At 48.6% G+C, this 25,878-nt stretch overlaps 1 protein-coding gene across 1 annotated transcript; it reads left to right on the forward strand.

Annotated features, from left to right (window-relative positions):
- Positions 1-1,995: 1,995 nt before the first annotated feature.
- Positions 1,996-3,168, forward strand: LOC140213316 (uncharacterized). Its single transcript, XM_072284530.1, has one exon. The coding sequence runs from the start codon at positions 1,996-1,998 to the stop codon at positions 3,166-3,168; it is 1,173 nt and encodes a 390-aa protein (XP_072140631.1).
- The last annotated feature ends 22,710 nt before the right edge of the window (positions 3,169-25,878 follow it).

Here is a 25,878-nt window from a genome sequence, read left to right on the forward strand (position 1 = left end):
TAAGTGCACTGGCGATTCTGGCAGGTTTCTCTGGGCGGGTCGTGCTACGTCTTGCTTCCCGCCATGTCACGACGTCGGATTGAGCAGGCGAAAGCAAGCGCTGATTCCAGCTGCCGAAACTCGTTTGAAACTGTCTGCGTTGATGAGCCAGCTTTGCAATTGGCTCACAAAACGATAAGCACCTATAGCCCACAAGTTTAGAAGTAAATGCGTTTCCAGCACATGACGATATTTTATAGGCACATTTCACTTCTACGTACTCACTTGATTGTAGCGAGCGTATGTCTGCCGAAAAAGAAATTAAGCATTTGAGAAAATAGGCTCCAGCATGCACTCTGATCTTCGTACAACTTGAGCCGTCATTTCCAAGTCAGCAAAAAGACATAAAGCCACGCAGAAGCGTTTTTTGCTCGCCTCGTCGAAGCCGCGGCAACCGTGCCAGAGCGCCTGAGCTTCTACCAAAGCTTCTGAACTTTCTTGAATTTTCAAGTTCTTGCGTACTTCTTCCAGCTGCGTGTATTTCCTTGCGATAATCGCAAGCTGTTTGCTGGACTCTACACGGGTTCTGCAAGAAGAGTTGGACTCGCACCTTTGCTGAGTGGACGTGTTGGGGCGATGCTCCGATTCGAACGAAGTTACGTCCTAGCCTGGAATTCCCGTGCCGAAACTCGCTGGTGCTTGTTCTAGGTCAGCTGTCGAAGCAGTTTTTTTTTTTCGAGGTTAACCTGCAAATAAAAAATATTATATTTCATTCAATAAATGGAAAATAACCACTTCCATAAACTGAACGCGTCATCCGGCGTTTTAAGAAATAAATGAAGACATTATGGCCAACAAAGGATTCCTGCCTATACCAATCAAAAATCAACTTCAGCGACTAAAGAATATAAGGTCAAACAAAACAATGAGAAATGGCGGGAAACTAGACCATCGTTTAGCTCGGACGTGTCAGCTTACTTGCTGTACCGCCGAAAAAGGGTTGGTATATATTTTTGGGGCATATAGTAATCTCGGAGTGCGCTAAAAGGTGCGCCTAAAACTAGCGAGCCAAACACAAGGGCTTCTCACATTTTAAACAGAGACATAATTTAGTTGCGAGTGGAACTAAAACAGGCAAGGCTGTCCGCGCAGTAGAATTTCAGCTCTAGCTACAATGGGCCGTTAAAATGTATCCTATTTATTTATCTTTATTACGTACCGTAGGCTCTGAACGGGCCCAAACGGTATAGGTAACAAAAAATACTCAGCCAAGAAACGATCGGCTGCTCGTGCGCGAGTTCCAAGAAAGAATTACTGCAGTGAAGATGCAGCATGCATAAAAAAAAATACATTTGAGTTTTCGGGAAAATCTCACACGTGCCTGGAAAGGAACGCCGAATTCAGCGTCTAGGTACTCACATTGCATGCACGCGAGTATATTTCACCGGTTGCCACTTGTCTTCTTCATTTGGACCATAAGGAAAAGTCTTCGTTTGGCTTCTTCCTCAACTAGAATATTCCTGGAGTAATTCGCAACATGCACGCATTTGTTTAGCAGCGCGGAGACCAACCCACTGTGCGAGCTTGCTTGGGCACACGCGCGAACGAAGGCGTGCGCATTCCAATTGCGGACGCGCTTAAGATCGGCGACACCTAAACCATAGAGAAAGCCTAAACCAACAATGAATGTCGCCACCCTGCACGCTGCAGCGGGGGAGGAGGACATCGAGGCACCCTACTCGCCTCACTCTCGCCTACTTTCCCCATGAGTAGTTGTGCTGAAGGCGCAGAAAGAATGCTGTCCTCCGAGTTATCTCGCTCTTGTGGTTACCCTCTCTCACCATCCGATGTCGCTCTATATTTGGACGTGCTGGATTGCACTTCGTAACCGTCTGTGTACAGCAGCAGTGTGCGCGGCGTTGGGTCGTGCTGCGATTTTTTTTTCACTGCTTCGCATCAGCGTTCCCAGCAAGTTGCCTTACTTTGTGACGTTCAGTGGCACAGCAGCACTTCACGATGGCGTCTTGGGAGTACACGCTGACAGGGTTCGGCGATTTCCTCGAGCAGCGAAGCGTCGCCTTCGCGGAGCCGCTGCCCGCCAGCCGCGTCTGCAGCACCTGCGGCCGGGTGCCTTCTAGCTCGGTACTGCTGGCCTGCGGTCACGTCATGTGCGAAGACTGCCGAGGTGAAGGCTTCGAAGGATTGACGTGCCCCTTCGACGGAAGAGCTTCCACGAAAGGCCAACTTGTCCGGCTTCGCTTCGAGCTGTGCGACCTGGAGCAGCTGCGCGTTGTGTGCATGGTAGGAGGCAGGAAGTGTGCAGCCTTCGCTGGAAAACTGTCCGAGCTGAGGGACCACATGCTCCATTGCCGCAGCGGGGACGTGAGGTGCCCCAAGTGCCACCGAGCCGTCGCACGTGAAGCAGCCGTGAACCACTACCGCCGGTGCTGCGCCGGGAACGCCTCCGGCCATTATGCAATTGGCGTGCCAGTACAACGGGCCGTCGAAGAAATCCGAGGCATCAACGAAGATTTGGAAAGCATGCGTGCACGGGCGTCGGATGAGCGTGTCGAGGACGACCTTGTGAACGGCGCCAACAGATTAGTTCAAAGGCTGGCCAGCCTTCATCGCGTGCTGTCTGAGGTGCAGGAAATGGCGAGCGGCGTAGAGCGAGAGAACGCTCCGCTTCAATCATCGATGAAGCCGCCGACGCCAGGACCTTTCCGTGCAGCGTCAAAGCCCGGCGTGTTCATCGCTACTTGCAAGTTCAGCAATGTGTTCGCCGCGCGCGACACATTGACGCAAACTAGAAAGGAACACACGGTATCGAGCAACGTCTGCACGCTGAGCGGTTACACCTTTCGTCTGGACTGCCAGTTCTTGTTGTCGGGAGGTGAAGGCAGCGAAGAGGTGAACGTCAAGTTCGTTATGTTGCTCCAGGACGGGGAATGGAACGATTACCTTGAGTGGCCTTTCTCGAAGAAAGTGACGTTGATCATCGCGCACCCGAGAGATGAGACCAAAGATGTCAGGCTCACGGCAGGCGTTGAAGGTTTTAAGACTGTCAAGAAGCCTCGCCCTGGTGTTTCGAACTGTGGTTGCTCGACGGAGACGAAGAGTTGGAAGGACATTGAATTTCAAGGCTACGTTATTAAAGGTGCCCTCTACATCAATGTGGAATTTGAGTAAGAGGCAATATAGTTTTTGCTGATTCAGTTTGTTAGCATGAGTCAGCATCCCTCACGAATCTATACTTGAAACCGCGTCACGCCCTTTGCTACTGCAGAAGTAGAACCATTTTCCCTGATTTTGTGTGAGTTCTTCTTTTTGGTGGGGGGATCTCGACCAGTTTCGAGCCATTTTCTATTTCTATTTTCTTGAGCACATACGTTGCTCGAAGGCAGTTATGTGACTGGTGACATTTCTCAATGGATAAAGTTTGGTCAAATCTCTGAAGGTTCCAACACTTGCTTGACATTTCGCATGGCATTTGCATAGGCGAATGAAGAAGACAGCAGCATAGAACAATGGAGAAACCACGGGGTCTCAGTGCTGATAAGCGCACGGCGCATGATTCTTGCCATTTATAACAGCTTAATACAGGTGGACAAGCGGGCAGCATTCTCAAAACAAGCTCAAGTAAACGGCCATGATTGTTTTCAAAATTAAGCGGAACATTTCGTCCGCTTTGTATTTCAGATTTATGCACACTTTTCTTAGACTAGCGGTATGTGATCAGAAAACCAAAGAAGCACGCTATATTGTTCGAATGCACTACTTCCTGCTGTACAGTCGCGATCTTTTTGACGGTGAACATGGGAGCGCGTGGCTTTCTGTACTGCCAGCGCAGTTTAGCGGCGACACCGAGAAGCAGTGCGCATGCGCAGTGCGTCTGGCGTGTGAGAATTCTACCTTCGCGCGCATTGCGTCACGCAAGCACGCGCGTGTCATCTGCTACACGCGCACCGCGACAAGGGAGCCGTGCACTGCAAGAGCGGTAACAATGTTGAAGTTGAAATTACATTCCACACGATGCATGAATAAACTTGGAACTGTTATCTTTTGCCGACGTTCCTATACATGTAGGCGTAACAGTGACCACCCCTGTGTTCGAGGAAGAAATGTATTTGTTCCCATTACCACGTTTATCAGAGCAGCTGCTTAACCTCAGCATGTCCCGTGTTCCTGAAGACGAGAGGTCGAAAATAGTAAAACTTTCGCTGAAGCAATATTTTCAGCGCTTCATCGGCGCATTGGTGCACAAGCCCCTGAAGACTGTCAATAGGATCATCCAAGCATTCAGGAAGGAAGGCCGCATTTCTGACTCCCCACATAGGCGTCGGGAAATGGTAGCGACAGATGAAGGAGACGCGCTTATGGTAGCTTCAGTAGTGGAGAATCCCTTTCAGTCCGCTAGGGAAGTGCGGGAGCTGCTCGATGTGGCCGCTTCAGTTCTCACCCTACGGCGACCCCTCAGGAGCGCTGGATTGCGAAGTTATGCGGCTGCATAAAAGCCCGTTCTCAGCGCTTCGAACAAGGTGTCACGACTGCAATTTGCCGAAGCTCACGCCTTGTGGACTTCCGATGACTGGGGCCGAGTAATCTTCTCGGAGGAGTCGACTTTTTCAACACGTCAAAACCAGTGCGCGCGGCTGCGGCGCTCAAGAGGGACACGGTAAGAAAATTTTCTCTACGGATTTGATTTTGTGCGAAGAACTAAACTTAATATACTTTCGATGCTGTTACGAGCCAGCCAATCTACACGGAGTCGCGGCGAGCGGACGCCCCTGCGTGAACGTGTGGGGTGCTGTCGGGCTTCTACACCGCATCGAGCGCCCTCTTACTTCGCAGCGCTACTGCAGCCAGCAAAATCTTGGACAACGTGCTCCTTCCATAGGCCCACGCCGCTTTACCAGATGCCGGTTTTGTGTTTCAGCATTACCTTGCGCCGGTGCACACTGCGAAAATTGTGAAAGAGCACCTAGAAACTAGTAGGGTCCATCTGGTCTCCTGGCCGGCCAAGGGCGCCTACATGACCATGTGCGAAAATGTATGGGGCCTCATAAAAGCAGCCATGGTGCGACACCCTATTCATTTGGCAACTGAGGACGAGCTGTGGGAAGGTGTTTGCCAAGAGTGGGAACATCTTAGAGCAAGTTACTTTGCACCTGCCCTGTGCTCTTCCCTACCGTGTCGAATGACAGCAGTTTTTGCTGCAAAAGGGAATATGACAAAATAGTAAAGAAAATGAAACAGCGATTAATTCAAGTTTACAGCGATTACTTTTCTAAGTCTTTCATTATCTTGTAAAAAATGCACAAAGTAAAAGTTCGGACGTTCGCGTTTTTAGCTTGTTTTCTGCATTGTGTGACTAAAGGAACCCGGGAGAAAAGAAATAAAAAATTAGGTCACGATTTCCAGGTATTTAGCGTAACGCTAACACTGAGGAACAAACCATTTACATTGGAAACATCTCGATTATGCTTACAGTGATAATTCGGTCACTGCCGAGGAAACAAAAAACAGCTAGCAGACGACAAGCGAGCGCTCCGATGACGTGATGCGCGCGAAGGAAAGCTACTCTCGCCGCGCAAGCGCACAGAGATTGTAAGGCGCTGCTTAACTGCGGTGGTAGTATCGAAGCCACGCGCTCCCGTGTTCACGCTCAAAAAGATTGCGACTGTACCTGCTGGTCAGTCGACCACTTTAGGCAAGTGTCTGTCTGACTCTACACCATGTCCCTAAAATGAATATTTTGTTTCGTGAAGCTCAGGCAGCTCCGAAACAGTAAAGCATGCCGAGATCTTCCGTACTCGCCATGTTTAGGGCATAACTGTAGTGGCTGAACGTGAGCCTTATTTCACAGTAGCACGGAACCACATGGGCGGCAGAATTAGACGGAACATAGCGCTGTGTCCCGTCTATTTCTTCCGTCCATGTGCTTCTGCGCTACTGCGTAAATAATGCCATACGAACTAGCCCACCAGTCTGTCCTATTGAACATGAGCTATTTGCTGCAAGTTAGCACACGTTCAACGTCTTAATTTTCTTGGACAAACAGAAAATTGGCCGCGTTGGTTTTGATTTATGAGCAGTGCAGCGCAAGAGGCGAACAGCGACTAGCACAGAGCTCCCGCCGTGTTTTCGCCTTGCGTTTTAATTTTATAGGGACAGGAATTATACGAACACTTCAGGTGCATTTCGGCCGTCGCCATCACCTTTGCCGTGGTGTTCGGTATAAAGTCCAAGGGCGATAACGCCGTCGCCGTGCGCCCTGCGCTGTATGTGCGAGCGAAAGCGTGCGAGGGCAGCCGACGATCGATGCTCAATCTCGCCCGCACAAGAGGAGAGAAAGCGCGCCGGCTTCCGTCGCGCGCGAGGCACCGGGGGCAGAGAGGAAGGGCGGTGGTCTACTCCGGCTGCCACTGCGCATGCGCCGGCCACGCACGGTCGCGCAGCTTTCTTGAGGGCGATCTGCGTTGAGCGCGGAATCTAGGTGCGCCGGCGGCTCGTGGCTTTGTACGTGCTTTCTTTTCTCGGCACCCGGTTTGCGTTGAAGCCAGAGAAAGCAAAAATGTCACTTCGCTCGCTGCTGCTGCCAGCGTTCTGACCGCGTGAGTTCGTTGTCATGGATGCGATGTGTTCATGTTTTCTGCGCGCGCTGACACCATGCGTGTTAATTTAGTTTGCAAGCGAATGTTTACAAGTCGATACGGCCGATAAAAGTACTTTCCTTACTTCGTATGGCTGTCTGCTAATTTGCTATCGCAATCAATGCTTCGCCTTTCGGGCGAAACTGCGACTTTTTTTTTTATCCCTGGCGCTGGCACCAAACGTGAGCCTATTACATATCTAGAATTAAGTCATACTCGCGGAGGAAATTGTTTCGATTTATTCGGACTACCGGGGCTAGTCACAGGAACCGACATTTCTTCCTATACCACTCTGCGTTTTCGGTGCCTTGCTGTCATCGCTTTTCGGAAAAGATGCAGTCTGACTTCTCGGAGTGTTACGTGTACGGCAACCGAAAATCGGGAAGATTAGCACGATTAGGACGCGAACACCAGCCTCGAAACAACAACAACGCAGCTGCGCGTACAGCCAAGTACTATAGCAGGGGCGGACACGCTCGCTCGCGGCACGGAACTGAAATGACGGAAGTGGAAACTACGCAGTGATTTTTTGAAGACTACCAAAAATTTCCGAATATAGAGCGCTCAAGACAAAAAAAAGAAAAATATTTTTTTAGAAACCAGATGAACGCCAACAGCGCACGTCATGAAACGTATTCTGCGTTCTAATATTGTCGCTGATTAGCTTCTAAAATATCATGCAGATTCCACGCAATGCGTTATTCCACGCACCGCAACCGTTGTCCGTCCAATGCCAGTGGACACTGCTAAGAACGGCCTGCTGAGGTGCAAATTTTGCCAGCCAAGTGCAAGAGCGGCGTTGACTTTTCCTGGAAAGCCAGCGCCACCCTCTAGCCACACGGCGTCACTAAGTCTACAGTGTGCGAAGAACAATACGCCGCGTCCTCGACCCTTCGTCGCAGGATTGCCGAGATGAGTTCGACAAACCAGGCTTTGTGACTGAACACGCCACCGCCGACCCGGTTTGCCGTGAGCAAGGGAGGTAGCGAGGGAACGTCTTTGGAGGCCCATTCCTACGCACCGTTCCTGACGTAAGCCCCGAGTTCTGCGAAGTCCGTCTGCCCTCGGTGGAGACCGTGAAACCGGTGCGGAAGCGTGTTCCGGATCGTGAAACCGGTGCGGAAGCCCTCCCGTTCAAAGGCGGCTCTCTACTGATCGAACGTTTTCCTCACCTAGGGATCGAGGGGGGACCGAGTGTTTATACACCGCTGTTGTGCGGCTGTTCAGTGTACTTTCTCTCGCGGTCATGCTAGACTGATGAACTGCAACGTCCTTATGTAGATACTGTAAATAAACCCATATTCCTCGTTCTCGATGAGAAGCAGTCCTTCCCTTCAACAACGTCCTCAGCGTGGATAAGTTGGACGACGGCATGGGCCAGCTACCATCTAATTCCTGCTCGACTCCAATCTTGACAACTGGTTACGAACGGTGGGATCCACCTCCCAACCCTCACAACACCAACCAGGCGATGCAGAAGCCAGTCGCCCGGCTCCACCGCCCAGCTGCGGTACGCTACCGTGCGTGCTGCGTTTTCCCGTGTGAAAAGTACCTTTCCATGGCCTCGGGATGCTCAATCTAGGAAGTCAGGAGTTTTACCCGCGTTAGCATTCTTGCGGTACTTCAGCACATTACGGGGCCTGCCTGCCTGCCTATCTATCCGTCTATCCGTCCATCCATCCGTCTATCCATTCACCATTCCGTCCGTCCGTCCGTCCGTCCGTCCGTCCGTCCGTCCGTCTGTCTGTCTGTCTGTCTGTCTGTCTGTCTGTACTGTCTGTCTGTACTGTCTGTACTGTCTGTCTGTCTGTCTGTCTGTCTGTCTGTCTGTCTGTACCTTTGTATCCCACCGTTTTCCCGCCTTCCTGGGTCACAGAGGTAGCCAGGGGTAGATTTGGTAGCACATCGGGCACCTGTGCTGAGGTAACAGGGTTCGAAACCAACCATCGCACCAACTTTGGTCGCTAAGTATGTGGCATTGTGTTTATACGTGCCGATCTTCAACGAACTTCTTTCACGCCGACATGGGTCGTTGTAGACACGGGACAGAGTAGGTACCGCAGCTCGAAGAAATTCTTTTGGAGCACTGGATATGGGACACTCTGTCTGTGCTGCTCTTGAAAAACATCTTTGTTGCCAACTTTTGTTGCTGGGTGTGTGCCACTGGAAATGTGCCGCTCTACAAAGACGCATAAGATCTTTTAATGTTCTTCTATCCTGAGCGGAGTCGCGCCAACATCGCAAGGGTTCTTCAAGGATAGAAACCCGATGCATTAGCAGGCTGTGGCAGGAATAGCACCGTGTATGAGCACCGCGTATGATGCTTTAGTGAGCTACGTCATGAATGCACTGTGTGCCGCTCTTCAATGAACCTCGCCAATTGTGGTAACTCAGTATGTGCCACTGAATGTGCGGCAAGCGAAGGAACAATTCTCAACATTCGCCGGCACCGGCACGCTACGCTTCTGGTCTCGGACGTCACGCGCGAATTTCGCTGCAGTGCCACTAGATGGCGCAGCGTGTCCAGAAAGGAGCGCGAGAGAGGAGCCCGCTAGCTAGGTGACGCGCTTCTCGTTAGAAAGCGTTTGCATTCACGCTTAAAATAAGTGGCAGCATGGGGTCCGTTTTCCATTTACAGCTAGTGGGGCACAGTAGTGTGCTTTACTTTCCGAGTACATGAAATTTAGATCGTACCTAGCTGAGCGAAATACGGTTTCCTATTGTCGATTCTACAGGGCCCACTATACGATAATACAATACCGTGTCGTACGACATACGATAATATGTAGATGCAGATATGTGCCGTAAGGGGCTGAATTAGAAGGGTGATTAGCGTAATTAGGCTAATCAACCTTCTAATTTAGCACTTGACGACTGCTGATAGCCTTCCTGCGAGACACGGGGCTCATCGACACCTGGTGACACACTCCTGATCTCAACTCGAAGGAGGATCAGGCGGAACAATTGCCGGCTATGTATGCCAGGCTAACCCCGCCTGCTTCAACATCACCACCGCCACCTAGCGTAATTAGGTTAATTAATGTCAGCATTTCGATTTCTTGTAGAAAGAAATGGCCGGCTGTCGAGTAATTCAGATCGAGGATTACAATTGTGCTACTTTCACACGCAAATTTAAAAAGTTGGTGCAGCTAAAGAAACTCGCGGAGACGCTCCATTGGCAGTTGTCTAACTATGCGAAAGCATTGTGCCACTTGTTCGTATCCACGCAGCCCGGTGTCATTTTCAATGCTATAAAAGTTGATCAGGCCAGTCCTTACGGCAGCGCTGCGGCATCACGCCCTGGTACAGACGGGGGCGCAAGGAGCACTGATGACGCAATCAAAGTTCTGCAGGTGCCAGCGGCAGGTGCGCTGATGACGTTCCGACCATTACGAGTCGTTATCGCTCTTTAGGGCCTCATCCATCCATGTGGAACTATTATGAACCGTGATCAAACGTACTCAGGCGGCGGCTTCGTAGAGCACTGCCGCGCCTTGAAAACAATCTGCGATTAATGTAATTATGGAGTTTGACGTGCAGAAAACACGGTGCGATTACGAAGCATACCGTAGTGGGGGACTGCGAAAATTTGCACCAGCTAGGGTTCTTTAACGTGCACCTAAATCTAAGCACACTGGTGTTTCCGCATTTCGCCCCCATCGAAATGCGGCCGCAGTTGGCTGGATTCAAACCGCGACCTCGCGGTTAGCAGCCCAGATGCAGACAGAGTGCCGACCGCTGTTAGCTTCCCTCGCTGTGTTCTCGCCGCTTACTTAGCGTTGAAGGGAGATGCGCGGGCCCGTATATTAAAAAAACAATCTGCGAATGTGGCAGCTTGAAGCGACTGGTGAGAGATCCGTGAGCGCTATTTTCTCACCGCTTCGTTGGCGCTGAAGCGAAAGGCAGCACGAAAGTGAATTTGTACGCTGCTGCTGGCGCTATCTGGAAAGTGGTCGTCTTATGGGACGGTTTTCTCGTTGGGTAAGCATAAAAATATTTACGCACTTCCAAATGGCCCATATATTTACTGAGGCGTCGCGCTACTTAGCCCAATCGCGCGGGATGGAATTCGCGCCGCGGCGGCCGCAATTCGATGAGTGTGAAATATGGAAGGACACCCATGTACCGTGGGCGCGCGTTGAACCCCAGGTAGTGGAAATTAATGCGGAGTCCGTCATTACGGCGTGCGTTGTAATAAAAGCTTGGCTTTAGCACGTAAAACTCGATATTAATTTTTGACATACGTGTGTACGCGGGAGCAGAATGCGATGCTGTATTTTCTGGATATCGATTGTACGCGCATGTTTTCTTCCAAGCCCGAACGAAACGACTCCGGAAGCGCTGCACCGGATCGGTCCTTATCACTTTTTCGCTCCGGAGTTGCATGTGAACCAAGCGAAGCGAGAACCCGAACCGAGCCCTCAAGACTTAGTAAAGGTTTTGAATAGAGCAAAATCGTGGGACAACAATAAGGGATGAGTCAGAGGCTCTGCATTTTCCTTTATTATTGACTTATTTAGTGAACCCACAAACACGGCTATACAAAAGCATTAATTACTATGGCATACCAGCAGGCACAAATTTGCATGATGGGGCAAATTTATTTAGGCACTCTGCCCGAGATCCCGGCGATAACTAGTCAGCAAGTCCTACTGTAGTCAACCACGGTTGGTGGTTAAGTGCAATATTAAACGTCACCAGCCGAACGGCATATACAGGCAGCCTGTTACACTGCTCGCTTTTCGGTGAGAAAAAAAAAGCCACAATGGGGGCAACATACGCAGCTCAGAAAAATGAACAGCATCAACTTTACTTGCCCAACTGTGGAAACGGTATTGAGTATCCTATGCGAATAGCAGAAGTATTGGTAATTAACAAGACAATGGAATCGGTACTGATATGAAGAAACTTACTGATACGAATTTAACCAGAAATGTTACATCTGACAAACAAGTACCATGCAAATACACATCAACAATACCAACACATCAGGGATAATTAAAGAAAGATGGATTCAGGCACTCAGATAGGCTTTCTTCGCCTTAAAAGGATGAAAAAAGTGATAGAAGCGAGCTAAATAGTTCTGGTGAAAGGACAGCACTTGTCATCGCTTAGACTTAATCGGTCAACTTATATGGGATACAAAAGCGACAAAACAAACAGGCATGAACAGTTACTCTCGCTCCGTCACTCAAATTCCACATTCACGTAGAGGGCGCCTTTGACGATGTAGCCTTCAAGTTCAATGTCATTCCACTTCTTTGTCTCCGTCCAGTTTCCCCAATTCCAAGAACCAGAGCGAGGTTTTTTCACACAATTGTATCCTTCCATGGGAATTGTTAGCCTAATGTCCTTGCTCTCATCTCTGGGGTGCGCGATGACCATTGACACCTTCTTCGAAAATGGCCATTCAACGTTATCAACCCAGTCCCCATCGCACAGAAACAAGGTGAAACTCACGTCCACATCTTCGTTGCCTTCACTTGCGGACAAGGAGAAAAAGCAACCCAGATCAAAGGTGTAGCCGCCTAGCGTGTAGACCTCGGTAGATATCTCGTGTTCCTTCTTGTCCTGCGAGAGTAAAGCCTGTTTCACATGATGCGATTTTCGTCGCACCGGAAGTGCGATTTCCGTCGTTTGCGATGAAAATCGCAGTCGCAGTGCCGACCCCCCGATTTTCGGCTGCGACCAACCGGTTGGTCGCACAGTCGCACCGTCGCACCGATCGCTGCGATTTTCCGTCGAAATTGCGCGGAGAGCTGTCAACGGAGCTATTTCGCCGGTTTGTTTTGGAAAATGGCGTCTGGCACTACAAGTGCAATGCGCGGAGACGTGGATTGTCGAATTCGGTACGTACGCGAAGGGAGAATAAAAAACTTGTACCGCATATTCGATTCTCCCATTTATGTACATTTGTCGACACGGTACGCAGCAAATAAAGTGCATTTTCACGTTTGCTTCGTACGCCTTTGTGAGTTGTCAGTGCTAGGAGGTGTTCGATCCCCAGCAGACGACGAGGTCGTCACAATTTTCTTTTGTTGAGTAGCATGCAAAAATCGCGCTTACGGAGCAGCTTGAATTATTTCAACCTCGGCAAGGGCAAATGACAAGACGGCAAAGTACCCGAAGTTTCAACGTTGCGCTGAACGCGGTACCCTTCAGTTGCATTTTCTTGTCGGTTTTCAAGCATGAATTTCCCGATGCATCTTGAAAGCTTATCTTGCCTCTTATTAAATTTGACAGAGCAAAAGTGTAAGCTGTCGTAATGAATTTGCTACGATAGCATTAAATCCGTGGCTTGAATAAAATATTACATGCGCGTTAAGTTGCACCTCTTCTCTGGAGAATTTTTTTTCCTTGCACAGAAACCAATAAACATTGACTATGTTGCGGACTTTGTATCCTTACTGCATCTGTATGAACACTTGCTCAGCAACGTAATTAACTGTACAGCTAGTAGATTAAGTAAATTGCTTGCTATAGTGGCACAGTGACAACGTACCCTCCTGCACAATCATGTAGAACTCGTGCAACAATGCGAAAACCAGGCAAACAGCCTGTTCTTGTGGGGATAAAACAGTATAAAACGACACGCTGAAGAAAAGAATCAAAACTGTGCAGTGAAGTCAGCCAGTAGAAGCAGTTCTTGCACGTTCACAGCTGATCAAGTGTGCAGAAACATTCATGCCTTACATGTTTCTAGTAAGTTTCTAATAAGTTTGTGATCACATATATTAGTGTGTAAACCCATGTAACGGTATCCGTTGCGATTACTATCTTTATAAGTAATGAAATACCATGCTACTTGCAAGAACATATATCACCCGAGGATTTTAGAAATTTCTGCATTTCAACTATACACAATATGTGGTTTATTCAATAAAAGACCACAAACTGGGCTTGTTTGCAGTGACAAACTTATTCCAAACTTTACTTACATACAGGCAAGAAAAAAAATTATAGGCAGACATATCGTTCTTCAATTTGTTCACCTGCCACTGTGGCTATAGCATTCTGCTGCTAACACAAGGCAAGGGGTTGATTTGCCAGCCATGGAAGTCGCATTTTGATGGGAGTCATAGGTGAAAAAAAAAAGCTCTTGCACTTAGATTTAGTTCATCACCTTTCACTGAACCCTTACACTTCAAAATACTATTGCATAGGGGGCATGCTTATGCACCAATAGAAAGCAAAGGGCAGAATTGTAAAACAACCATCTTTCGTGATAATTCTAGTGTGTAAATATTCATTGGATCAATATGTATTGTTCAACAGCACTGCACAAATAAGCATGATCAGGTATAGCAAGTAGGAAGCTGGTTCTACAGATGTATAAATGTCAAGGCATGAATGCTCATGCTACGTTGCACACATAGCACAAAGAAAACCTTTTTCAAGAGTTGTCCCTTCTGGCAGATATGAGTGGGCCATAAGCAGCAGAAACTTTATTGCAGGACATTGTGTAATACCGCTTATGAAGGAATGAAGAGAGTGAAGAGGCTTTTAACAGCAGTACCTCATGCTACTCTAATAAGAAGAACGATGAGCAAAAACATTTCTGGTAGAGCACTTAAACAGTAAATTTCTGAAAGACAGAAAATTCCAGGTGAGAGTTGGAGGTACATTTGGCCCACACACACCAACAACGCAGGCATACTACAAGAAACACTACAGCCTATGGTGTATTACAGTCTGTGGGAAAGCTATCTTATACAGAAATCAATAATGATGCAACAAGCCCTCAACAACACTGCAGACTTTCTTGGCCAGTCTGGCCTCTCGCTTTCTGATAAGTCAGCTCATATCGACGGCAGAAAAAAAAAAAGACTAGAATCAAGAACTGCCCCAGATTACACATTGTGATCCACATAGCTGGACAAATATGCCTGCAAGTCAACATCTACAAATCCTCAGCTAGTGTAAGCCCATGACGGCAGAGCCAGCACGTGGGTGAAACAATTATGCAATGCCTGGACGCAACTTCCACACCTGGTGAAAAGAATAATCTCGAAATAATGGGGGTGTACGAGTGGATACTATGGAAAATCACAGATGCTGTGCTTGTGTCCAAGGTATAGTACGGTATGAATTACCAGCAGCACACAAAAAAAGACAACTGATCGAATACAGGCATCAGGTAGTAATAATAGGTCTTTCCAACTTTACCATGCTTGAAGACCTCTATGAGAAAGAGGTGACGAACAAGTACCTAGACAGAGTAGAGTTGCAGCCTGCAGCAAAATTCTTTGTCTCAAGAGCTCAGAACCTCGTCCCAACATACTATGCCAGCTAGCATATGAGATGCAAAGATGACTACCCCTCCCTTCAGAAACACAACCTCGGGAGTACCTGAACTTGAAACACAACAGGCCCATACCGTGAAATATGGGGGCAAAAAATTAGGCCAGGAGACTATATGCAACTGCCAAACACACAGAGGAGGTTGCTAATCATGAAGATGCAAGCAAACATAAGGCACATATAGTACATTGATCTGGCAATAGCAGTGTAACAGTAGTATGACACTACATAGAGCTAAACCCCATATAAGTGAGTACCACTCCAGGTCATCCTACACCTATAAAAACTGAAATGAAAGCATTCAAAGCAGCACTTGTAGTGCAGATTACACCCTGTACAACACCCTGCATGGATTCACCAGAAACTGTCTGGGCCTGCACATCATACAAGATTGTCAGGAAAATCAGGAGATTGACAAGCGACTTGCAAGCACATGGCCAGAAATTAAATTACAGGATACATAGCCATGCAGATATTCCAGGACACAAGCGGGCTTATAAGCCCGACATAATAACTGAAAACTAGATGAGTTTGTGTGTATTCATTATTAACTAAAGCGCAACAGATTTCCCCAGAAAAAGAAATACATCTTTGAAGGATAGATAAAGATTGGTGCTTGATGCAGCCAAACATAAATAAAAATGCTACAGAAAGAAAATAGAGAAAAATTCCAAGTGCAGGAAAAAATCATTACAATTGCCAAACCTGCATGCCAGCACCTTTCAAGAAACACTGTTGTTATTCCAATAGACAGACTGACAGCTTGCTGATGCAAGCACATTCTTCCAGTTCCATGCCATTGGGAAAAAAATGAGTTTCCTGGAAGGTAGCCACATGCACACTCGGTGATGACAATGTTTTTTTTTCTCTGGACTTGTATATCTATATGTATTTTCTCCCTTTCCTGCTTTTATGTTTGGTTTCATCAAGCACTAGTCTTTATCAGGTTTTATTGCTGTACTACTTTGTGGTAACCTTTATAGACCACTGCATTTTCACAATAAACCTTTTAATTAGAAGTTAACGTACCCTGTTCTTACTGCTTCACACTGTACAGTCTTGCTACATTGGCCAAATAAAAGATTTTATAAGGTATCATGAGGGCCATTAAAGTGACTTGTTGCAGTCTAAAAAAAATATGAATAGCCTGGCTGCAAATGGCACCAGAGAACACATAGGACGAACAAGAAAACCGAGATGATCTAACAACCAAAAGTTTAATGTACACACCGAGTAAATGCTCGCTGACAAGCAATAGACTGAACATACACGAAAAGGAGAAGCAAAAATTCATGTGCGTTTCCTGACAGGAAATGCATCCATTTTTAACGGAGGCCATGCTGACAAGATTAACCCAGGATTTTTAGATCTACAGCTTCCGTAATTTCTCTAGGCAGCCGATCTGCACAGAATGCTAGCTTCTTCCTCTACTAATGCACGCTCAGATGTGGAGAGTGCATTGTAAAGGAAGAAGCTAGCATTCTGTGGAGATCGGCTGCCCAGAGAAATCATGGAAGCTGTAGATGCAAAGACACTGGGAGAATCTTGTGTCAGCATGGCCGCTGGTACACTTTCAGAGATGGATGCGTTTCCTGTTGGGATCAGTATGGACACACATCAGATCTTGCTTCTGCTTTTTGTGTAAATTCGATTTAATGCTTGTCGACCAGCATTTACTCGGCATGTTCAATAAACTTTCATTTGTTTATATACCTCATGATTGTCTTGGTCTCTAGCAGAAAGGTGTTCATTCTTTTTACAGTGAAGCTGTATATGCCTAGGCGAAACACTCGTGGTTTGATCCCAAAAACCCTAGTGTAGAGGTATGAGCCATTGTTTAAGGGGGTGTGAGCCATTGCATTCGCCTTGCATGATGGACAGAGAAATTTCATGTTGGGTAGACATAGAAATGCTTATGCATTTCAAACATACATTTATCTGCGTATTATTGCAGGGAAGGGACACAGAGGGGGATGGGGTTAAGACAAGATCATGATGTCATTATTATCTCGCAGCAAAGGTGTGGTGGGCCATTGGCTAGACCGATAGTGACGTCGTTTCTCTCTAGCAGCAGAGCGCGCGTGCAGCAGTCTCTCTCCGACTTCCCAATAGGTTCGAAAATGTGTCCCTGTATTTAATTAAATGAAATGTGCAGCCCCGGTGTGTCACTTGGTAACTACAGTGCATAACTGAGTCATAAACATTATGATTAACGCATTACAAAACGCAAGTGCGTAACATAATTCAGAAAGACTTTGATGGGCTCGCTGGATTAACACAATGAACCACTCATTGCACTTTCCATGATGGTGATCTTGCAAAGTGCAATGTGTGGCATCCCAAATAAACAATGTGATAAACCCATGCCAAACATGTGCATAACCTCATTAAGAAACACAGACATAACCAATAATATAGAAAGACCTGAATAAACAATTGGAATTAACCCAGTGATAAACACCGGGGCCGCACATTTCAGCTTCGCTGGTTTACCGTCTGTACAGGGTGCATGGGCAGTAACTTTTTCTGTTATTGATTGTTAAGTATTGTATAATGTTGTGCCAGTAAAACACTTTGGGCTAGTTGGTGCAATGTATTGGTACTGCTCTTATTGCTGTTTTTTGTCTTAATGTTGTGCCCTTCTTCCTTTTGTAACAACTTTTTTATTCCCCCTTGCATAATACTCCAACCTTGCAGCATGCGAGGTATATAAATAAATAAGTACATAAGCACGTCATTCATTCATCTGCATACACCTCACACCATTCCTTGCTCAACAAACGTCACTGTGTTGATGTCTCGCAGCATGCATGTACTTTTACTGCCGTTTGCATTTCGGTATGGTTTGTGAACAGTGTAATGCATAAAGATTACATGACATTAAGGTTGTGACCTATGCGGTGCATAAGCAAACCTTGCAAAAGATGACATGTTGGATGTTGAAAATAAGACAAATTGTATATATTGCAGTTACTTTAACAGCATTTAATTGACCACTTGACAAAAACTTCACTTCGCATAGATTCCAACACGTACACTGCATCTGCAGTTTTTTTTTTTTTGCTTATTAATGTGGTCGTTACTGCATGGCCACATTGCAGATTTGAAAACAAAGTTAAATAAATTTGTTTGTTGCAATATAACAATATGTGTAGATCACTGCGATTGTAACACCAGAACTTGATACAAACATGCACACTATAGGATGCCAACAAATGCTCAGGACAAACTCTAGAATGTTTGCATCCTGATACTTATGAAAGTGAACAGTTTCATTCCATGGCTGTCAATGAGAGGGAGAGAGAAAACTTAATTGTGTTCGTGGAACAAAAACGCATTGATAAGCTTAGAGATATAGTAATTGCTTAACACTCTCGAAATGAATAATTATAGCTTGCTATCGACATTGAATCAGCCTTTCGACAGCAAGAAAAGGAATTAGTTTTTCCAGCTCTGAACATTGAATTGCAGGAAGTGCAAGCAGGCATAAAATTCTGCCACTATAATCTGTTTAGGAATATTAAATTGGAATAAACATTGAGACTTGCATTTGTACTTTCTCTGGCTGAGCAACCTAGTTTGAAATGACTCCCATAATCATGTCGTAACAATGTTGATCTAATACATGTTAAATGCATGACTAGCTTAAGAAATCTGGATGATTGCTATAAATTACTGCGAAGGAACTATAATGTTTTATAACATTAATAATATAATAATATTTATTTCCACAAGACAGGCTAACCGTGAGCGGCGTGCGAGGCTGAGCATAAGCCGAAAAATTCTACGGCAAGTGCGCCTACCGTCGGCCTAGGATCCTGCATGAGAATAGCGCGTATTGATATGGTCTTCTTGTTAGAAGTTCCGAGTATACTACCAGCGCGAGACACAAAGTGGACGAGAAGCGTGTCTTTTATAATGCTGTGTTACAACGTACAGGTTTCTACAAAAGTGACGGTAACTGCTCGAAACATTTGATGCGTCGGCTTTTGCGCCTTTAGAAATGTTTAGAGAGGGCTCCCATATATATATTCGCAGCGCAAGCACGGCGATGGATGAACCAGGCTAGCGCTAAGGTTGAATTTCACAACACAATTTTCATTCCACGTCCAGTAATCACATAGATCATTTGAGGCTTCGTTCAGGGGCACACGCAGGCTTTCGGGTTGGTGCTTCTTGTTGCTTTTGGCGCAAGAATATGGCTAGGATCAGGCACCACATAAGCGCAATTACGGGCAATATACACGCATCATTTCTCCAGGAGCTGACGCCGAGCACGGGTAGCGCGAGGATCTTGTTGGGCTGACACGAGAACTTCGTGGCAGCCGAATTCCGAATACTGCATAAGCAGTGAGGGTAGCTATATGAACTTGTCGATAGGTCATCGTGTAGATTGTTGTAGCGCAGGCAGAACGAAACGGTCATAGAAGGTAGATAAGACAACACACAGCGCTGAACCACCTGCGAACAGCTGTTTACGTGCGCGATGTCGCACTGAACCACAGAAACCGCCGTCGCGCATTCCAAGACAAATCTTAACTAACGTTATTAAATTAGTAAACGTACATATTATTTGCTTCTTATCAAGAGAAGTCAATAATATTATAGTGTCAACGTTTTATTCACTACAATAAAAGAATTATGCAGCGTGTGCCACGAAACCTGGCAGTCAGCAACCCTGGGCGTCGCACCAGTCGCATTGTTAAAATCGCAATCATGTGAAATGAGCCCTCTAAAAATCGCATTGCGACGCGTGCGACAGCACCGATTTTCGTCGTTGCAGTCGCAGCATGTGAAACAGCCTTAAGTCGCGTGCGGCGTGAGCATTCGTGAACTTGCAAATCGTCTGAAACACGCCCGGCTTTGACGCTGCACGAAATGGCCCTGAAGTTATTGGCGTATTCGTCGCCGATTGAAGAGAAACGTCCTCTCGGTCGACGCCGTTCGCAATTTCCCACGTCTCGCATAGTGCACGGTCAAGGCTGGCCAGTCTTTCAACTAATCCGTTGGTGCCGTTCACAAGATCGTCGTCGCCGTCACGCTCGTCCGACGCCCGTTGCCGCAGGCTTTCGAGATCTTCTTGGATGCCTCGGATTTCTTCGAGGGCCCTTTGTACTCGCGCGTCGCTCGCCGCATGTCGCGGTGCGTTCCCCTCGCAGCATTGCCTGTAGTGATCCACGGCCACGTCGCGTGCAACGGAACGGTGACACTTGGCGCACTCCACCTCCCTGCTGCGACAATGGCGCAGGTGGTCTCTCAGCTCCCACAGTTTTCCAGCGAATGTAGCACACTTCTTACCGCCGACCATGCACACAACGCGCAGCTGCTCAAGGACGGATAGCTCGAAGCGAAGGCGGACAAGTTGGCCTTCCGTGAAAGCTCTTTCATCGTAGGGGCACTCCATTCCTTCGAAGACTTCGCCTCGGCATTCTTCGCACAAAACGTGACCGCAGGGCAAAAGCACCGTGCTCGAAGGCAGCCGGCCGCAGATGCTGCAGACGCGGCTCGACGGCATCGGCTCCACGAAGGCGACGCGTCGCTGCTCGAGGAAATCGTTGAAGCCTGCAAGTGTGTACTCCCAAAACGCCATCGCGAAGTGCTGCTGTAGCAACAACACAAAAACAAGGACGCTGCTTATAATTCTATTGCGAAGCGATGGCAAACCTCGCACGATGACGCAACGCTACGTACACTGCCGCTAACCAGCGGCGCCTCCTCGAACAGCTATGATGCGAGATTCCTGCAATATGTCCATATATGGCTCGAAGAAGAGCGGTTTGTCGGCGAGGAGAATGTAGCCTCGAACCATTCGCGTCGCGCCATTCTCCTCCTCGCAGTGGCCCTGGGAGTAAAGCCTGTAGCTCGGCGGTCTGTAGATTGACGTAGCATTGGGGGCGAGCTCCACCACTGGAAACGCTGGCGCCACCGTCGGCGAGACGGGGCATGAGGGGACACAGCGGCCGCGTCGGCTGCTTCGGAAGCGCCGAAGCGAGCTGAGAACGAAAGTTATAAAGTCCCAGCTGCGCTGTGGTTCTGATTAGGTGGTGAGGCTTTACCGCCTTGGCTGTCTGCTTGACAACACCTGAAAGTACTGTAATAGGTAGTGGCTGCCTTTGGAGGCGTGCTACATAGTAGGCTACTGCTCAGTGCCGCAGTGCCGGACGTACGCAACGGATTCTGGTGTCAGCCTTATTCACACGTAGCCTCAGGGCAAGGAGCTGCGTGAAACTAGGCTGGCGAAACTCAGAACCGGCAGATAGCCATCGGCTACAACTCGGGTATGCAGCAAGCACAAATGCGAGAAAGATTTATGCTAGTGCGACGGGACTGCGTGATGTTCGGTGAGTAGCAGAAAACATGGACGTTGGGTACCCCCCACCTCCCCTCCGCGTCACAGGTGCGAAGACTGATGCTGCCTTCGTAGACTTCCAATCTTTGGGTCTGCCTCCCTTCTCTTTTCTGTAAAGCAAAAGCTCCGACTTGGCGGGGGAGCATCGAAGTCCGGTGGGGCAGGGATACTCTTCGATCACGTCAATCGCCTCCTGCATGGCTTCTTAGACTCTGCCCTCGCAGCCGCCGGAGCACCATATAGTGATGTCGTCAGCGTCGGTGGTGTGCTTGACGTCCTCGAAGCGTGGCAACCTCTTGGAAAGACCCATCCTAGAGATGTTAAACAGTGTGGAGGAGATGACGGCGCCCTGAGGAGTGCCCCACCCTCCCAGGGGCGCAACATGATCGGCTTCCACGCCGTTCTCTCGACGCAGGATGCCATGAAACTAATCAAGGATTAGATTGTGGATGGCCGTTGTGGAGAACCGTCAAGGCTCTGCTCGGTGTGGACTTCGAGAAGGCTTTCGACAACGTGCTCCACACCTTGATCGTCAAGACCATTTCAGACCTGGGTCTCAGTTCCAGATTCCACAGCTACGTCAACTCTTTTCTAACGGACAGAAAGGCCAAGCTTCGCATTGGAGACTTCCGCGCCGTGACAGTGGTCCCTGTTCATTCTTGGTATTGTTAGAATCTGGGTCGCAAGCCCCAAGGGTAGCGTTGGCCTGGCGGCCTGGGGCACAACTGGAAGCATCCGAAGGTCCCGGCAAAGCATGAGTCGACTGGTAACAGAACAACTTGTTTATTCTAACATCGCAAAAGAGCGGGCGGTCAGGTCGACCGAAGTGGAGAGACGGGAGAGCACGTTACTCAACAGAGGAAATCGGAGCCTCTCTCTCGGCGTCCGGGGGCAGCTGCTCTTATACTCTCGGAGTTGAGGGCAAGAGGAAGGCCTCGTGACGAGACCACGTGACGGCGGGGCACGGACGAGCTGAGAGACAAGTTGAGACGAGTGTAGTGACGCATCCGCCTTGCCGGCGCCGGACAGACCTCCTCGCTTCACACTTGGGAAGCTCCTCTCCCCGGCTGCCGCGCTTTGACAAGCGTGGGCACACACACACACACGCACACACGAAGACACGTGGCACTGAAACACGCCTGGACGCGCTTGGCGGGGAGGCTTTGCGGCAGCTCCGAACGGGCCAAAATGTCCGCCGCTTTGAACGAAGCCCCGGCGTCCGTTGCATCCGCGCCGGCTATACCGCGCGTCGTAGGCGAAACGTAACAGACCGCCCCACCGGGGGAAGGAGATCCCGATGGTCAGGGGACTGCATCCGCTGTCCGGAGGGATGTCGCTTGATGATGCTCATAACCGAAGTCGGTCGTCCTTCGGCGTTTCTTGAGCGCAGCGCACAGAGAAGGCCTGGTTCTCTCGTTCAGGTTCACACAGGACACTGCAAAGTGACTTCGGGAGAGTTGACATTTTTGTTCTCGTTCCCGGCAAGCGTTAGAACTACGCCGAAACTCAACCGCTCAGTCAGCAAGCACGGCACAACCCTCACTAAGCCCTGCCAGGCTCTTTCCCCTTTTATACTACTGCCTAGTTCCTTACAGTAGTTTTGCAGCACTCAGAACACAACCACAAATTGAAAAATTGCACTAGAAAGCACGTCATCACTTTGAAACACTACACAAAAGCAATATGTTAAAAATCCTGCCTCAGGAAGAAAAACATCAGTAACAAACAATTTTGAGGCTGATTCTTACGTTAGGGGCTTCGACTTAAGCCATCGGCGTTACCGTTGAGACTCCCCTTTTTGTAACGCACCTCAAAGGAATGTTGTTGCAAAGCGAGGCTCCAGCGCAGGAGGCGGCCATTTGTGGAAGAGATGGTCTGCAGCCATTGGAGAGGACAGTGATCCGTCTCGAAGCATGCGAAGCGGAGATCGCAGCGAGCGACCGTACACTAGCTCAGCTGGCGAAAACCCCGTAGCCGCATGCGGCGCGGTCCTTAATGCAAACTTCACCCCAGGCAGACACAGCTCCCAGTCAGTTTGTTGTTCAAAACACAATGCTCTCAACACGCGCTTCATGACGGAGTGGAGCTTCTCAACGGAATTCGACTGGGGGTGGTGCACTGAGCTGTGTAACAGCTTTACCCCGCACCTTTCGAGAAAGGCTGTCGTCAAAGCGCTAGTAAACACTGTGCCCTGATCTGATTGGATTTCCGCAGGAAAACCAACTCGCGCAAATATGGACAGTAGTGCATTGACTATCTCAACTGAGCTGAGTTCTTTAAGCGGCACTGCTTCAGGGAACTTTGTCGCTGGGCAGATCACAGTCAAAATGTGTCTGTACCCCGTGGCTGTTACCGGCAGAGGTCCCACTCTATCAATAACGAGCCGTCTAAAAGGCTCCGTAATGATAGGTACCAACTTCAACGGCGCCCTCGATTTGTCCCCTGGTTTGCCCACCCGCTGACAGGTGTCACATGTCCTCACAAAGTGGTCTGCGTCCCGAAAACACCCTGGCCAATAGTACTCTTGCAAGAGACGGTCCTTAGTTTTCTTAACTCCTAGGTGTCCGGACCACGAACCCCCATGCGACAAGCGCAACAGATCCTGACGATAGCATTGAGGCACGATCAGCTGATCGAACTCCACTCCCCTGCGGTCTAGATACTTCCGGTACAGGACGCCGCCTCTTTCCACAAAGCGAGCATTTTTCTTGGCGATACCTTCCTTGACAATGCAGCGTATGTTTTCTAGGCTGCCATCCTTCTTTTGCTCGGCTATCAAAGCCGCCCGGCTGACTTTTAGCAACCTATTAAGTCCGTCTGACGTAGGCGCGATGAGCAAATCTGCAGATAGCTCTTCTAACTTTCCCGTGTCGGGCATTTCCTCTCCAGTATCTGGTGCCTTTAACGCTACAGGCTCAATTTTATTCAGTTCGGGCGTGCTCTGAATATCAGCTTGCTGCGCCTCTGACCCTTTCTCATTGTTCGACAACGTCGGCCCCGCAACTACCGCCTTTGCAGCGAGCTCCCGAACCTTTGATCTGATTAAGGCCTGAACGCTAGCCTCACCAAACAAAAGCCCCTTCTCGCGCAGGAGGTGATCGGACCTGTTCGAAAATAGGTACGGGTACTGGGGGGGCAGCATAGATGACACTGCGGCCTCCGTCTCAAGCGCTCCGAAAGGTCCTTCAATAAGCACTTTTGCTACGGGCAGACACACGCTATGAGCTTCCACGGCTTGCTTGATCCATGCACACTCGCCCGTGAACATATCGGGTTCTACGTAAGAGGGGTGAACTACATCCATTGTAGCTGCGGAATCGCGAAGCACTCGGCACTCTTTCCCGTTCACGAGGAGGTCTCGCATGTAAGGCTCGAGAAGCTTCATGTTCTCGTCAGTGCTGCATAATGACAAAAACACGACTTTTGTTTTTGTTTCTGGACACTGCGCCGTAAAGTGACCCGGCTTCTGGCACGTATAACAAACGCGCGCTTGCCTCGTCTCGAACCGCTTTCTGCGTTCGGCTTCGGCTGCCGCCGTCTCCTTACGTTCGGTCGGACTGCTTTCACTCGCATCCGCACTACGTGTGTCCCCCTTTGCTCTCATGGGCGTGAACTTCGGCCTCTCAAACTTGGAGCCAAATTCACCCTTTTGACCGTCCTTAGCTCCGCGAGCCCGACGCGTCACAAACTCCTCGGCTAGCTCAGCGGCTCTAGCCACCGTACTAACGTCTGGCCTATCCAAGACCCAGTACCGCACGTTCTCAGGTAACCGACTATAAAACTGTTCCAGCCCAAAACACTGCAGAACTTTCTCGTGGTCACCAAACGCTTTCTCTTCTTTGAGCCACTCCTGCATGTTTGACATAAGCCTGTAGGCAAACTCTGTATATGACTCACTTTTACCTTTCTCATTTTCCCGAAACTTCCGACGGAACGCCTCCGCTGACAGCTTGTACTTTTTTAGCAGACTCGATTTCACTTTGTCGAAATCCTCTGCCTCCTCTCTATTCAAGCGAGCGACTACGTCGGCCGCCTCGCCGGGTAACAAAGTGAGCAAGCGCTGTGGCCACGTTTCCCGAGAGAACACCTGCTTCTCGCACGTTCGCTCAAAGTTAACCAGGAACAAACCAATGTCCTCTCCAAGCTTAAACGGCCGCATCAGGTCAGTCATTTTGAACAATACTCGTTCTCCTGCACCGTGTGCCTGACTTCCATTACGAGCGCGTTCCATCTCTAACTCGAGACGCTTCATTTCCAAAGCGTGTGGACGATCGCGCTCTCTTTCTTTCTCTAGTTGCTCTCGTTCTGTCTGTTCTTTACGTTCACGCTCTTTTTCTTTCTGTTCTTTTCGTTCACGCTCATCTTTCTCTTTCTGTTCTTTAAGTTCACGCTCCTGTCTCTCTTTCTGTTCTTTAAGTTCGCGTTCCTGTCTCTCTTTCTGTTCTTTAAGTTCGCGCAACTGTCTTTTTGCCCTCTCCTCAATGGTCTCAAGGCATTCCGACAGCTCGTCATCCTCCGCTTCTAACTCAAGAATAGCCCTTAGCAGTTCTGGTTTTCTGAGTTTGTCTGAGACATCCAGACCCAACTCTCTTGCAA

This window comes from Dermacentor andersoni, chromosome 9 (assembly GCF_023375885.2).
Source record: "Dermacentor andersoni chromosome 9, qqDerAnde1_hic_scaffold, whole genome shotgun sequence".
In the NCBI taxonomy this organism is placed as follows: Eukaryota; Metazoa; Arthropoda; class Arachnida; order Ixodida; family Ixodidae; genus Dermacentor; species Dermacentor andersoni.

What these genes read in the sequence shown, in the direction of transcription:
- LOC140213316 (XM_072284530.1), top strand. Translation starts at nt 1,996, where the DNA reads ATGGCGTCTTGGGAGTACACGCTGACAGGGTTCGGCGATTTCCTCGAG.